The 15,918-nt window shown below is 36.6% G+C and overlaps 1 protein-coding gene across 2 annotated transcripts in view; it reads right to left on the bottom strand.

Moving 5' to 3' along the window:
• Positions 1-15,918, bottom strand: part of GDAP1L1 (ganglioside induced differentiation associated protein 1 like 1) — a 61,073-nt gene continuing 45,155 nt past the window's right edge. For both annotated transcript variants that reach the window (XM_087959336.1, XM_026664868.2), the window contains exons 4-6: positions 10,408-10,511; positions 8,499-8,613; positions 1-1,338 (exon numbers count right to left, since the gene is read on the bottom strand). In XM_087959336.1, the coding sequence (XP_087815462.1) occupies positions 995-1,338; positions 8,499-8,613; positions 10,408-10,511 (563 nt within the window). In that variant the 3' untranslated portion in view covers positions 1-994. The remainder of the gene's footprint in view (positions 1,339-8,498; positions 8,614-10,407; positions 10,512-15,918) is intronic.

The following is a 15,918-nucleotide window of genomic DNA, read 5'->3' as shown; positions in this document are numbered from 1 at the left end:
TTACTCTTCCCATATGATTTATTTGAGTTCTCAGAAGTATTTTAAGCATGAATAGCATTGATGCTCACTATTCTTTCCAACATGCAAAAGGCACAATAAAGTGAGAAATATGATTTTTTTTGTGCAAAGTGTTTTCTAATAAAAATACACAACAAGAAAAATAACTGAGGAAAAAGTCCCCCAAAAGGAGTGTGGGGGGTCAAATTTCTTGAAAATTATTTAGAACTAATAAAAACAGTTATGTTCTTAAGAGTTCACAAAGGTTCCATTGGTGAAAGACACTTGGCAAATTCATGGAAGCGAGCTGGAGACAAACTCCTTGATGAATCAGAATTTCATCTGTAAAATTAAGTGCCATAATCAGAGAAAATTATAAGACATAATTAAAAATAATGTAAAAAAAAATCAAGAGAATTACACTAAAATTCAAGTTAATTTTTAAAAAAACTTGATCCAAACAAATTGAAAATACAAAGAAAAAACTCATAATTTTATGGTAAAACTTCACAAACTATTGTGATCCAACTCACTGCATCTGTTCTTTTTTTTTAGCACAACACAAAAACAGCTTATAGAAAAGTCCTTGTTATTTGCATCTGTAAGGGAAATAATGTGCTATGTGATTGAAAAACTTGTGGTAAAATTTAGAAGTGCCACAGGGAATCCCATCTCTCAGTTTTGTAATTCATTTGCTAGTTGTTTCCTGGTGGTGCTTGACTGTGCTAAAAGGCTGTTTTGTTCCACAGCGGGTATATAAAAATACCCCATGATTTACAGATTTGTAATACTGACACCTACAAAAAGGCATTGTACAAGTTGAATATTTTTGTTGATTTGCGTCCTTGCAGTATAGGTTTCCTACTTCTAGACTATGGAATGTCACATTAATAGTATAGTTATTCATATTGGTTTCAAATTTCATTATAATTACTGAAGATTCATCATAATTTCACACAGCACAGAGACATCAAACTAAACATCAAAACAGCCGGCACTAGATATATTTTTTCTTTAGATACCAATAAGCAAAATATCCCATCCCCCCTAGAGATCCCATGAGGAAGGAGGCCCCAAAAAAGGATGGAGGTTTCCGTTTGACCAGCCTGAATGCATTGGGTACCACTGCTGAGAGGAGAGTAGTATGGATGTCCCCCAAGACTTTCCTGAAGGCAAAACGTTTTTGTATCCTTTCAAAGAAGTTCTGTAGGTTGGGTCTGCTGCCATCTTCCCAGTATTTCTTTGAGAGTCCTAGGAACTTGAGGCGGTGTAATGTGGCTCCCAGCAAAACATCAGCCAAGGTGAATGCACATCCACAAAGCCAGAGTTCACATTTCTGCCCTAGAGAATGAAGCCACAATAATTATGTTGCATTGGAAGATAAGAAAACAAATGCTGCAATTGATCCTTACTTCACTGATAATAGATAATCAGAGTTGGAAGGGACCTTGTAGGACATCTAGTCCAACCCCCTGCCCAAGCAGAAGACCCTACACCATTTTTGACAGATGGGAGTCCAATCTCTTCTTGAAGGTCTCAAGTGATGGCGCTCCCACAACTTCCGAGGACAAGCTGTTCCATTGGTTGATTGTTCTCACTGTCAGAAAGTTTCTCCTTATTTCCAGGTTAAATCTCTCCTTGTTCAGTTTCCATCCATTATTCCTTGTCTGGCCTACAGGTGCTTTAGAGTTTAGAAAATAGCTTGACCCCCCTGCCTCTCTGTGGCAGCCCCTCAAATATTGGAAGACTGCTATCATGTCTCCCTGGTCCTTCTCTTCACTAGCCATACCCAGTTCCTGTAACCTTTCTTCATATGTTTTAGTCTCCAATCCCCATTGGCTTTTGATGGGGACTGATTAAACTGCCTCCTAGTAATAGATCTCTGGCAACTATCTGATTCAATAATTCATGAATTTTATCATTCCTTTTCACACCTAGGTAAGGGTGGGGTGGGGAGAAACGAAGCATGATTGTGGGATATGTTTTGCTGCTTGAAAAGCACACAGCTGCAATCAGATTATTTTGATAGCTGAGATACAAAATGCCATAAACTTTCCTCTCTATCCCAGGTAATTTAAGCATGATTAACTTACAATTTGCTACCTTTTAAAGAACATTAAAATCAGAAGCTTTGGTAAGTATCTACTTAATCTTAGTGCTATCCCAATTATGCATCATAGTCAGCTCTTTAATTTCAGAAATGTTAATGAACAAAGGGGGAATGGTTGCTATCATTTATATTCTGTCTTTTTACTAGAATGGGAAGGGGCTGGCACAGTGATGTTACCAAAGAGAAGTGCCAAATTTAATTAAGTGCAGGAATATTTGTGGTGTGTGTGTGTGTGGCCACATGCTCCAAGCCCTGACGTTTGCAACACCTGTAGAAAGAAAGCAGGGCATTGAGAATGTGGTCATAGCTGCCATCTTGACTTTTTTTTTTTAATTCCCCCTACAGACACTTTTGTATCTATTTTTTCCTTTTTGAAAAGTAAAATCAAATCATTAAGACTTATCAAGTCTTTACAGGCTATGTTTATTGTTCTTTCATTCTGAAAACCTGGAAAATTTAAGCTATCAAATTTGGCTGGCTTGTTTCCAAATTTCTTAGGAGGATCTATAGGAGCTCAAGATAACAGCAGGATCTTCCCTCATTTCATGCTCAATACAAGCCACTCTCTAGAAAAGGATATGATAAAGCAAGTTTTCCCTTTCCAGCTGTTCAGCTTCTTCTGTAATAGAAAGTAGTCCTATAACCACAAATTAGCCCAAAATGTCTGTTGCTAAGTGAGACAGATGTTAAGTGAATTTTGCCTCACTATATGACTGTACTTGCCACACTTGTTAAGTGAATCACTGTAATTGTTAAGTTAGTAACATGGTTGTTAAATGAATCCAGCCTCCCTATTGATTTTGCTTGTCAAAAGCTCACAAAAGGTAACCACAAGACCCCGGGACAATGCAACCATCATAAATATGAGCCAGCTGCCCAGCAGCTGAATTTTGATCATGTGACCATAAAATGCTGCTACGGTTGTAAAGTGTGAAAAATTATCATGTCACTTTTTCAGTGTTATAACTTTGGTCACTAAGTACTATCTGTACTTCCAACCAAAGATGCAGACGTATAATTAAGCAACCTACAGCTGCCCCATTGGTACAGTCTTTAAAAGCCATGAAATCATCTGCCATGAAAATCTTTATGGCAGTCAATGATAGCTGGAACATTATGGGTTGAAGGACAATAAAAGGGAGGGATAATAATAACAAACTCTTAAACTTCGCTGTTTCTTTTTTATTAACCAGTTATGGTTTCCAGCTGCTCAACCTGCTCATGATCAATTTTAAGCAGTCACATATTCATGGTAAATGCCTGAAGAAATTAAGCATTAAACATCAGAAGAATGCTTAAGCAGGTGAAGCAGGTGTATTCAGCCAACCTGCTCAGTTTGAGTAACATGAAACTTGACTACTCTTTTTGCGGTTTAGCCAACCTGTTTGTGACTTTATATTTCAGTTTGTTTACAACTCTCAAATGGATTAATTCAATAAACAAGGCACAATGTACAGTGAAAATATATTTAATATATTTTCTCAAAGTCTTGAAAATTGAAGATTAATTGATTTATATAAAATCTGGCATTTATTTCACCTTTTTTGCACTGGCTTTGACTCTGATTTGAGTAGTTTGAATTTGACTTTATACTTGCTCTTTTATTCCTTGGATTTAAATAATATAAACACAAATATTCAGAGGAACCAAAAATATTGAAATAATCCTTGGTGTGTGTGTGTGTGTGTGTGTGTATTATCTGAATAATTTTATTTCCCTGGATGAAAGATATGGATCCACCACATTATTTAAAATATTGAACCATACTTTGGGAAGAGCTGTCTCTGGGGGCATGAAGCCTATGTTAGTTAGAATTGAGACATCTCTCCATCTCTTTTGTGCCTTTCCTGAATTTCCACAGAACTGTAGCAGATACAATCTGGTCTATAGTTAAAAAGCAACAGTTCTCAGTTACAATAATTAATGTGTGTTGACAGGGATGGGATTCAAATTTTTAACAACCGGTCCTGTGGGCATGGCTTAGTTGGTGGGCGTGACTTCAGGTCATGTTATTGGCTGGGCATGGCCAACTCAATATCAGTTACATCGAGGCACGCATCTCCTCACCTGGCTTCTCATGACTGTGGGTATGCTGCAACAGTCGTAAGTGCGAAAAATGGTCATAAGTCACTTTTTTCAGTGCCATTGTAACTTTGAATGGTCACTCCACACAAGCAAAGTACCAGCAAAGTGGGGGGGAAAAAACTCCAGAGAAGTTCCTGAGACAGGAAGTCTAGTCCTGCCAAGAATGTAATAAGGGTTAATGGAGAAGCAGTTTCTGTAAGCAACACCAGAATGTTTCCTTCCTGCCTTCCTTACAGGATTAGGCCAGTAATTTCTTCTAACAACCGGTTCTCCGAACTGTTTAGACTGTTAACAACCGGTTCTAGCGAATAGGTGCAAACTGGTAGAATCCCACCCCTGTGTACGGCCAAGGAAGCTGTTTATTTACAAATGTGTGAAATGTACTTTTCCAAACTAGCTTTTCAGACCATATTTTTGTCCCTCTTTCTCCACCTCTCACATCATACCATGTCCATAATAATAGTTAGTTGGTTGCCTCTTATTATAAGGCTGACACTTGGACACGCAGCTGGCAAGCATCAAGCTGTGAAAGAAGTAGAAGCAGTTTGAGCTCTACAGACTCTGATGACTTTTAAAATTACACAGATACCCTTTCTGCCCATCAGCACTGACAGGTGCAGAAATTAGAAAAGTCATGCTGTATTTAAGTAGAGAAGAAAGGACAACCATAAGGAGTCACTTTCTTTTTCTAGAAGGCTGCTAAAAAACCTCAAGGGCACCAGATCTCTGCTGTATGAGTAGTGATTCATTTAACTCATGCTAAGATTTTTTTCCCCCATGGGGAAGAGAACTGAAGGGAAACATTCAAAGTATGACTGGGTTTTGAAAAAGGATTGTCTGGATCAGTATTTTTCATTTAAGTGAATAAAACTGATCAGTTAAGATAAAATCCCAAATGTTACTTTAATATTTTGAGTTACTGGATTGTTCATTTCATGGGGGGAGAAAGAAAATGCAGTCAGGTAGGATACCTGAGTTGAAAATCTGGATGATCAAATGAATATTTTGCTCAGGGGTTTACAAAGATTTGCAAATTCCCAAATGAAAAAGTATCCAGACATTCTCCCTAGTTCACAAAGATAACTTTTGACTTTTAGCAGAAAACATTTTGGAAAACAAGTAGAATAAAAAGACCTCTCCTTTGCTTAATTTGTTCAAAGTGCACCATTTTGGGCTTTTTGTTTTCAAAGAGCTCCAGATATTTTTGGGCAATTTAGGGATTATTAGATCACAGCAGGTGTTAGTCCTAGATGACCTTGGTTCTATCAGCAGAGTCTATCCTAGTTAGATCTTGGGAGTGGAGGACCAGCTGGAAAATAAGAGACCATCCTGAAAGGGGATAATATCCATTTCATAACGTTTCTAAGAAAACTGCAGGTATACGCAGTCACTAGGATTGGAGCTTGACCCAAGGCCCTTCTTAACCAAACCCTAGCATTTTGGAATGATATAAAGATAGAGATATAAAATTAAGATTTCACAAACTAGATTGGGCAAAAGATGGAATAAAAATCAATGGCACCTGTTTAAAACCACTTAAGATTTGCAGATGTTGTTCTCTTCTCACAAGACCCAGAAGAGCTACAAAGACTCATATAAGAGCTGCACAAAGCAGGAGAACCATTTGGCTTAAAAATAAACCTGAAAAAGAGCCAGGTTATGTTTAATAAATTCACTAAAGAGAGAAAAATGTATATATCTGGAGAACTAAACATAGTAGACCACTACATATATCTTGGCCAATGGAAATTGATACAATAAAGGAAATTGAACGGCATGTTAAATTTGGTTGGCAGGCATTTGGCAAGCTAAGCATAATTTTCAAGAACAACTTCCCCATATGCCTGAAGAGAAAAGTTTTCAATCAGGCTTGCTGTCAGGATTCCAGCAATCACCCTAATTAAATCATAATTCTCAAACCAAACTTCAAAAAACTTGAAAGAATTTATTAGAGGCAACATACTGGCACTGCCCTGTATGAAGCCAACTCTGCCATAAATAAATTAACAGTCACCTGTGACCCTGTTTCCCCCCTCCCCCCTGGGTGTCTCATAAACCAGATTCTCCAATTGAGCATGTTCATGGGCTGGGTGTCATCATTCACATTCTCCAATTAAATATATTTGCAGGCAAAAGCTCTGGTATTTTAGTTACAATCTTTTAAGGATAAGAGTTGGAATATACTTTCGATTTCAAACTGCTACACTGCTTTTCCAGATTTCCTTCCTCCCCCCACCCTTTTATGGCAACTACTAAAACAGGCATAGGAATGTTTTATGAGTTGACAGCTATCTGCTCTAACACATGCCAGTGAAACATGGACACTAACCTCACAATTGATACAAAAGCTAAGAATGGCACAAAGTGCCATAGAAAGATACATGCTCAGCATTACAAGACACGATAGAAAGACCTGCACATGGACTAGAGAACAAAAGTATACAATATCATCAAGAGAGTAAAAGAATGGAAATGGAAATGGAAGTGGGCTAGTCATATAGCAAGAAGAACTGATGTCAGGTAGGCCAAAGCAATCATAGAATGGATCCCTCTTCATAAAAAGCGTCCACCAATATTGTGGGCCCAATTGGCAAAAGAAAGCTCAGGACTGTTTGGTAGGAAACATGTGGAAGAAGCATTCAGTGGATAGACAATGACTAAAATGATGATGATAAAACTGAGATTAGCTAGAAAGCAAATAGTCTGCCAAAAAATGCAGAGAGATCTTATCCAAATAGTTGGCCCTTCTTTAAAATAATTAATTAGCTTTTATTAGACACCTTCTAAACCTAATGTTTCAATTTTGTTGTCCAGATCCCTTCAACAAAATAGTTGGCAGATAACTTGCATATGTTTATGTTCAAAAAGGATAAAGAGAAGACTTGGGTAACTTGATGTTAACACCAGGCTAAACTCTGTAACAGATTATTAAATACTTGGTTTATGATAATTCAGAAAAGAATGCATTGCTTGGCAGGACTCAAAATGATTTTACTAAGAACAAGTCATGCCAAATTAATTTGATTGACCAATAGAGGACACAGTGTTCCAAGCAAAGCACCTGACAAAGTTTCCCATGAGATTCTACTAGACAGGATAGCAAAACATGGGCCTGACTATTCCACTGTGGATATAGAGCTGGTGAAACAATTCAGTAGCTTTGCATAAAATGGAAAAGAGATGATGAATGATGTAGGGATCCATTCTAGACTCTGTACAGTTCAGCATATTTCTAAATGACTTGGATAAAGGGTTAAAAAATATAAAATAGAATATAGATTTATAAATTTATAGAATATAAATTTGCAGACAACATGATAGAGGACACAGTGTTCCAAGCAAAGCACCTGACAAAGTTTCCCATGAGATTCTACTAGACATGATAGCAAAACATGGGCCTGACTATTCCACTGTGGATATAGAGCTGGTGAAACAATTCAGTAGCTTTGCATAAAATGGAAAAGAGATGATGAATGATGTAGGGATCCATTCTAGACTCTGTACAGTTCAGCATATTTCTAAATGACTTGGATAAAGGGTTAAAAAATATAAAATAGAATATAGATTTATAAATTTATAGAATATAAATTTGCAGACAACATGATTGGAAATTGTGCTATTGGAATAAGAAACACTTGGGAGGATATTGTCAAGGTTCAGAAATATTTTGACAAAGTGGAATGTTGAATAGAATTTATTCTTTAATTTTAACAGGAATTAAACAATGTGTGATGTATTTGTGAAAAAAGAATCCTAGTATACCTTCAGAAAAGCAAAAAGCCAAGGTTAGATTTGTTGGATACAAGATGGGCACCAAATAAATTTCATAAATAAATATTAAAATGTGTTATCATATCTCTTTCTCTATTCGGCATTGCTCATTGTTCAGACCACACCTAGAATAATGTCCCAGTTAAATCTCATTTTATGTCTCCAGTGAAATCTCATTTTAAGAAGATTGATAAATTGGTCAGTTGATTATTATATTACCACAAGTGGACATGGCTTAGTTAATTGTATAGTTTTGTGCAATTAAAATATAAAAAAGTTATTACACTAACAGATCACTATGTAATCTATATTGCTGTGTGCATATTTTGAATTTAAGAAAATACTATTTATACATCAGGGCAAAACTGAGGTGTAGAAAAGTCGAGATTATTTCAAACTGATTCACTGCAGATAGTAAGCTACATTTGATGCAAATATTAATTGTATAGATGATAAAGTTAAACAAGTATCAGAAACTTCTACAAGTCACCAGAGAGAATCTAGGAAATAATGTTCAGATGAACATAACGCATACCTTGATATTCAATTTTTCTCTTCTCCAGTTCAGCTTCAATTTGATCTAGCACCATTCCCAGATCTCCCAGGATTTTCTTCAGATAGTTCACATTGTCGTGCTCCAGAATTTTGGCCTAATGAAAATAACAAAGGCCTTACTACAAAAAAAAAAAAAAAATAGCTTGCAAAGTAATGATTATCCAGTTGGATGTAGGAGATTTGTAAAAAAAGCAAAAGCAAATCTTTACAGCTTTATTTTTTATATTCTGTAATAGAAAGAGTTTGTTGGGTTTGCAAATTATCCAACAATGAAAGATTTAGACTTAGTCTGCTGATTCCTGCTCTCTTTGTGGCAGTTTGTAACCTGTGGTCTTGAAGGCTAGGAATGCAATGAAGGGACAGCCTTTTCTACCAGAAAAAAAATAAATAAATTGGGAGACTCAAATGGAAAAGTGCTATTTTCCCAAAGACAGGACCCTCAAACCTCATTTTTTTAAATTTATGCTGATGCTTTGCTTTCTTCTAGCAAGCTACTGCATTGAAGTTTCCAGTGAGTATTTCTGAAACAGTTTCCTCCATGTATGATTGTATGGATTTTTAAAAAATATTATTGCTCTCAATTTTTGTCAGCATAGAATGAATATATAGAATATTATATAGAAAAAATACAAGAGAACAAAATACCCCGATAACAATTTTAACATGGCCACTTCTTCCATTCTTTCTATCTCTTTCCCTTTTCAAAACAATTCTTAATGATGCAGAAGCCATTGTCGCCTTGGTAGTCAACCACTATCCCCTTTTTACAGGTAGTCCTCGACTTAACAATAGTTCATTTAGTGACCATTCAAAATTGCAACAGCACTGCAAAAAGTGACTTATGACCGTTTTTTACACCTACGACTATTGCAGCATCCCCCTGGTCATGTGGTCAAAATTCAGATGCTTGGCAACTGACTCATATTTATTATGACAGTCACCTTTTGCAACGCTCTGACAAGCGAAGTCAATGGAGAAGCCAGATTCACTTAACAACTGTCTTACTAATGTAAAACTGCAATGATTCACTTAATGGCAAGAAAGGTCATAAAATGGGGCAAAATTCACTTAACAATTGTCTCGCTTAACAACATACATTTTGGGCTCAATTGTGAGTTGAGGCATTACAAGATAGAAAGACCTGCACATGGACTAGAGAACAAACGTATACAATATCATCAAAAGAGTAAAAGAATGGAAATGGAAATGGAAGTGGGCTAGTCACACAGCAAGAAGAACTGATGGCAGGTAGGCCAAAGCAGTTATAGAATGGATCCCTCTTGATAAAAAGTGTCTACCAAAGAGACCTAAAACATTTTGGACTCAATTGTGGTCATAGGTTGGGGGGCCCTGTATTTATCTTAGTTCTTTTTCAGAACTAAGGGGAAGTTGTTTTCTACTAAGGGGAAGTGATATGAAAGTTAAAAGATAAAAGAAACAGGGGTCATGCTAAAGTATGAATAGATTATATCCGCTACATTAATTAATTTGATTATATACAGTATTATTAATGCAGGGAAAAGCAGTGAGAGTCACATACAAGTTATTCATGATAATCATTGCATCAATTCATTCTATTACAAGTTCTTAATTAAATTTGATGAGTTTTGACTATTGCAGATGAATCAATAGGCAGTCTGGCTATCTCCTCAATTTAAGTTGGCCCCCAGGGAACCAATTGTTTACCCCATGTACTCCACTGCCTTTTTCACAGCCTTGGAGCACCATTAATTGGCCCTTCTCTTTGGAATCTCTTTCTGGGTGAGAATGGGAAGTTCATGGAAAATGTCCAATAGTTAGTGAAACGTAGATTGAAGTTAACATCTATATCCATCCCAAACTTAGTGTTTCCATTTCTAATGATAAAACCCTCCGTGTGCTTGTCTCACCATAAGTTTCTTCTGTTTGGAAAGGTATGGTTCCGTTAGTTGTGCATCATCATCTTCATCATGATCCAACTTCATCAGATCTGAGCTGGCATTAACTAAATGTCCTAAAGAGAAGAAAACATAAATGTTTTGCATGTTTGTGGCAGAGATTTACTCCCATCAGAGTGGTATTTCATTTGTAGTAGAAGCTTCATTCTTTTGCAAAGCTCTTATATTTGTTTTATTAGCTGCACTGAAGAAATGATAACAATAAAATTAATGAAGGATCAAGGAGTAAAATAGGTTTCCTTTAAGGTCCGAGATATTATGTTTTACCCATATTCTGTCAGGATTCTGGCAGTTACCCCAATTAAATCATGAGTCTCAAGCCAAACTTCCAAAACTTAAAAAGGATTTATTGGGAGTTAACATGTCTGGCACTGCCTGGGTATAGCCAACTCTGAGACACATAATTCATTGTCACCCTTGACGCTGGTTTTCCCCCACCCCCTGGATGTATCATAATTCATATTCTCCAATGAGGCACATCCATAGCCAAGAATCATCAATCATGTTCTCCAGTGAGATATTTGCACAGCAGAAACTTCAGTCACCTAGTTACTATCTTTAAAAAAACTATTTATGGAATGCACTTTTGATTCCCAAGCTGCCACACTGCTCTTTCAAAACTCCTTTCCCCCCTCCCCTTCTGTTGGCAACTCTAAAAAGACCATAGAAATATTGTATGAGTTGACATTAAGGTGCTGTCTTCCAGACAATGTGGGACATAGAAAATGGAAATTAGTGGGATCAGGCCAAAAACCAAATATATTTCCTTTAATTCACAGTTTATTAAAATTAACTTACATATAGTCAAGTAATTGTTCCCATGTAATTACAGGTAGTCCTCAACTTATAACAGTTGATTTAATGACTGTTCGAAAGTACAACGGCACCAAAAAAAGTGACTTACGATTTTTCACACTTATGTCCATTGAAGCATCCTCATGGTCACATGATCAAAATTCAAATGCTTGACTTTTAAAGTGGTTTATATTTCTGATGGTTGCAGTGTGCTGGGGCTGTGTGATTACCCTTTGCCACCTTCTGACAAGCTAAGTCAATGGGGAATCCAGATTCTCTTAACAACCATGTTACTAACTTAATCCATACAATGATTCACTTAATAACTGTGGCAAGAAAAGTCGTAAAGTGGGGCAAACTCACTTGACAAATGTTTCACTTAGCAACATAAATTTTGGGCTCAACTGTGGTCATAACTCAAGGAGTACCTGTAATGATTTTCCATTCTATTACAGTAGAGAACACAATTTGACGTAAATGTCTGAGGAAACCTTGAGAACTACATCAAGGTGTCCAGGTTGTATATCTCTGCTCCAGATCATAATTTGGTGATTTCTGAGACTGTGCAATTTTGATTCTTTGTGGGAGAAAGTGCTGGTGCTATGTCATATTTTAGATTAGTATTTTTTAAAGGAAAAGAGAAAGCAGTCATAGTCTCCCATAATCATCTCTCAGTTATGGTGGAATTAAGTCAGGCATTCTTCCTGGCAGATGCTAATATTCCAAAGCATATCCATAAACAGGGAGCTAATGCAAAGGTTTAAAAGGCTGAATGCTCCAACCAGAAAACTTGGCAGTTTTGTTGTGATTAACTAATTGTGATTCCTGCTAACAAGAACCTTTCAGCTATATGCTTCTGTGATTTCCAGAGCTCCAAGCCAGCATAAGAAAAGCCGTCTGGTAATTCTTGGGAGTTGTTGTCATGACACTTCTATAGCCACTCGTTCAGGGCTGTCAAATTCCCGCGTTGGCCATGCCCATACCCAGTTTAGCAAAAGGGGGAAAAGTCCCGATACATCACATGATGCCGCCATGACGACGTGAGTTTGACACCTCTGCACTAGGTTGAGGCAAACTATCTAAGGTAGATAAAATCATGAGTGAGGCTACATTTGAAATATTACTGGCAAATTTATCAATATAAATTTGTCCCGATACATCACATGATGCCACCATGACGACGTGAATTTGACACCTCTGCACTAGGTTGAGGCAAACTATCTAAGGTAGATAAAATCATGAGTGAGGCTACATTCGAAATATTACTGGCAAATTTATCAACATATAAATGAGACTTACTTCAAGGAAAAGGCCAGTTTTGAACAAATGCATTAGCAGTACTCTTTTCAATCTGGGTTAAATAGGGGATACATTATACCAATAACAATCTGTGTTCATTCTTTTCCCATCTTGACATTTCACTTCCCTTAGGTAATCACTTTTAATTAGCACAGCATTATGGGCTCAGCAAAAGCAATGCTTGAGCTATAAATCAATCTCTTAGTTTCTCTTTATATCTAGCACAGCCAAAGTAATTAAGCTTCTACAAGCAGTTCAGTTCTTCTTCTTTTCTATGGAAGATTTTACTGGACAAATGAGGCCATAATTTCCAGTATAGCCTCATTTTATTTATGATAAAAAAGGTCACAATAAAAGGAAAGGAGGCATATTATTTTTCAAAATGGCAGCTTCACTTTTAAGAAATGTTTGGGGTTATAGTTTGAGAACATTTGGATGTTTCAGGGTCTATGGTTCAAATCTTGAGGATCTGATAGTTTGAAGACCTTACAAGTTAGTCTTCCTCCACTACGTGTATATTATTTGTCCTGGAAACAGACTTTATTGTCAATGAAAAAAAATTGTAAAATGAAAAAAGTAATGCATCATGGCTCTTGAGACTGAAACGATTGATTTAAGAAGTTTCTGATACATTTTAATTTAGTTTTGAGAAGTACTGTGAGAAAATTCAGTTTGCATGCAAAAATGTGGATACAATTGCAAGATAAATCATGTTATCTTATTCCTCTATACAGGTACTCATTTACATTACTTGACCATTTTGAAAGCATCCAATTCAATTTTTATGATTTTTTTTCTGTAACCAAAAGAAGCAACAGACTTAGATGAATCCTGAAGCTTGCAGAATTTTAAATAAATTCTAAGAAACGGAGATTTCAAAAACAGTTCAGTGAGAAATGAACAAACTGAGAATGCTCAGTAATTTTTGAAGAGGGGAAACAGAAAATTGGAGATGAGGATAGAATAGAGCAGGCTCAAACAGGACTGCAACATTTTGTTGAAGAATCCACTTGTAATATTAAAAGGAGGGATTTAAATAGATATAATAGTGTTACATTTGGTTGCTACATTTACAGTAGGTGTCACTGCAACAATGCAATCAGAATATGACCTTTATTCACCTCACATTTAGGATTTCAAATTATATTCCTCTATTCATTTCCTGCCCCAGATTACTGATGGAAAGATTTTTTTGAAAACTTTCCCAAACATTTCCTTTAGCATATATGATTGCAATTTTACCCACAGCAAATCAATAGTTCAAATAGGGCTTTCCCTCTTTCAATTTATGTTATGCACACAAACAAATATTTTACTAATTGCAAATTCTACTGTGTAAATATCCATGCCTACAAATGAAGGAAATTTATGCTTAGTCAGGATTCAATAGATGGATTCATACTAATATCACATCCTTTGCAATTTAGAATAACAATTCATTGATTTAATTAAAAGTTCTTTATATCTTTTAAGGGTGAACTTAAATCTATGCAAAAATTAGAAGAACGAGGTATAAAGATGAATTGGTTTTCATATGCGCAAATACATTCAAGGTATGATAAAGATGCTAAAACAGAAGGTTTCTATGATAAATTGACTGATTTAGATAAGATTTTGACAGGTACTGATGAAAAGGTGATTAAAAAATTGTATGGATATCTATTAGAAATTAAACTAGAAGAACAAGTTAAAGAAACAATGATTGCTTGGGGGAAGAATTTTGGATATGGGATTGATCTTGAGAAATGGCAAAAATTGTGGTCTCAAAATTATAAAATGACATTGTCAACAGCGTATAAAGAAAATTTGTATAAGATGTTTTACAGGTGGCATTTCCCCCCCGACAAGAATAGCAAGAATGTTTAAGAATAAATCTGAAAAATGTTGGAAATGTCATCAAGTACCTGGCTCATATTACCATAAGTGGTGGACTTGTGCAGATGCCAAAAAATATTGGACTAAAATCCACACATGGTTGGAAAAAATGACAAAAAAGCATATAGACTTGAAACCAGAGATATTTTTACTGGGAATTTTACCTGAAATATATAGTAAAGAATTGAAATACCTGATTGTAAATGTATTAAAAGCATGGTTAAGATACATCGATGACACATTTGTGATTTGGCCCCATGGAAAAGAAAACCTAAACAATTTCCTAACACACCTAAACAGCACACACCCCAAAATCAAGTTCACCATGGAAACGGAAACAAACAAACAACTACCATTCGTAGATGTACTAATCTACAAAAAAATAGATGGCACACTAGGACACACCGTATACCAGAAGAAAACACACACTAACCGCTACCTCAACGCCCAATCCCACCACCACCCAGCACAGATAAACTCCGTGGCTAAAACACTAATTACCAGAACCAAACGCCTGGCAGACAAGACACACATTAAGACTGAACTATGCACCCTGACTAAAGTACTGACAGCCAACGGCTTCCACAAAAGCAAAATCACCAGCTTGATCCACAAAAACACACTGAGACATAATAGAGACCCAGAAGATGAACAGACCTATGGAACAGCTGTCCTGCCCTACATAAGAGGTACTACAGACAAAATTAGTAAGGTACTACACAGACATCACATCAAGACTGCCTTCAAAACAGACAGAAAAATAGCAGCCATCCTTAGCAACCCCAAAGATAAAATTGACCTGGAAAACCAAGGCATATACAAAGTCCCCTGTGCATCATGCCCAGCCACATACATTGGACAGACCAATAGAAGAATAAGTACCCGCCTGGATGAACACAAAAATGCAGTCAAAAAGCTGGAACACACTTCCTCACTAGTCCAACACATGGAAGCCACAGGTCATAACATCAACTTCAATGGCACCAAAACCCTAGCCACTATAGAAAACCCTAGCCACAGAATCATCAGAGAAGCCATAGAGATTGAAAAAAGACCTGAAAGCATGAATAGAAGAGATGATTCCACCAGGCTGTCAATCATTTGGAAGCCTGCACTCATAAACAAAAAAATCTCCACACCACAAGCCAGGCAAACACCTGGGCACAAACAGATCCCCCCTGATACCTCCAGCTCAAACACACCCCAACCAGGCACCCAGATGAAACCCAGCTTCCTAACTAATGATAGCCGTCCATTTACCCGAAGCCAAGCTGCACTAAAGGCCTCCAATAAAGTAACACAATGCTGCCAGCCAATCAAGATACAAAAAGAGCCAAAAAACAGACAGAAGATATTAGAAACACCAATCAAGCAGAACACAGCAAACTCCAAGACCAATAAACACAGACCAAGACTCCCAACCAATCAGGATAAAGAAGAAGAAAAAACCATTCTGGCACAGCAATAGGCTACCCCAAATTTAAATCTGAAACC

This window comes from Notechis scutatus, chromosome 3 (assembly GCF_049901735.1).
Source record: "Notechis scutatus isolate UNSWTSFEM ecotype Mainland chromosome 3, rNotScu1.2, whole genome shotgun sequence".
NCBI lineage: Eukaryota > Metazoa > Chordata > Lepidosauria > Squamata > Elapidae > Notechis > Notechis scutatus.
The sequence above is the reverse complement of the archived record's forward strand: the minus strand, read 5'-3'. Positions and strand labels throughout refer to the sequence as shown.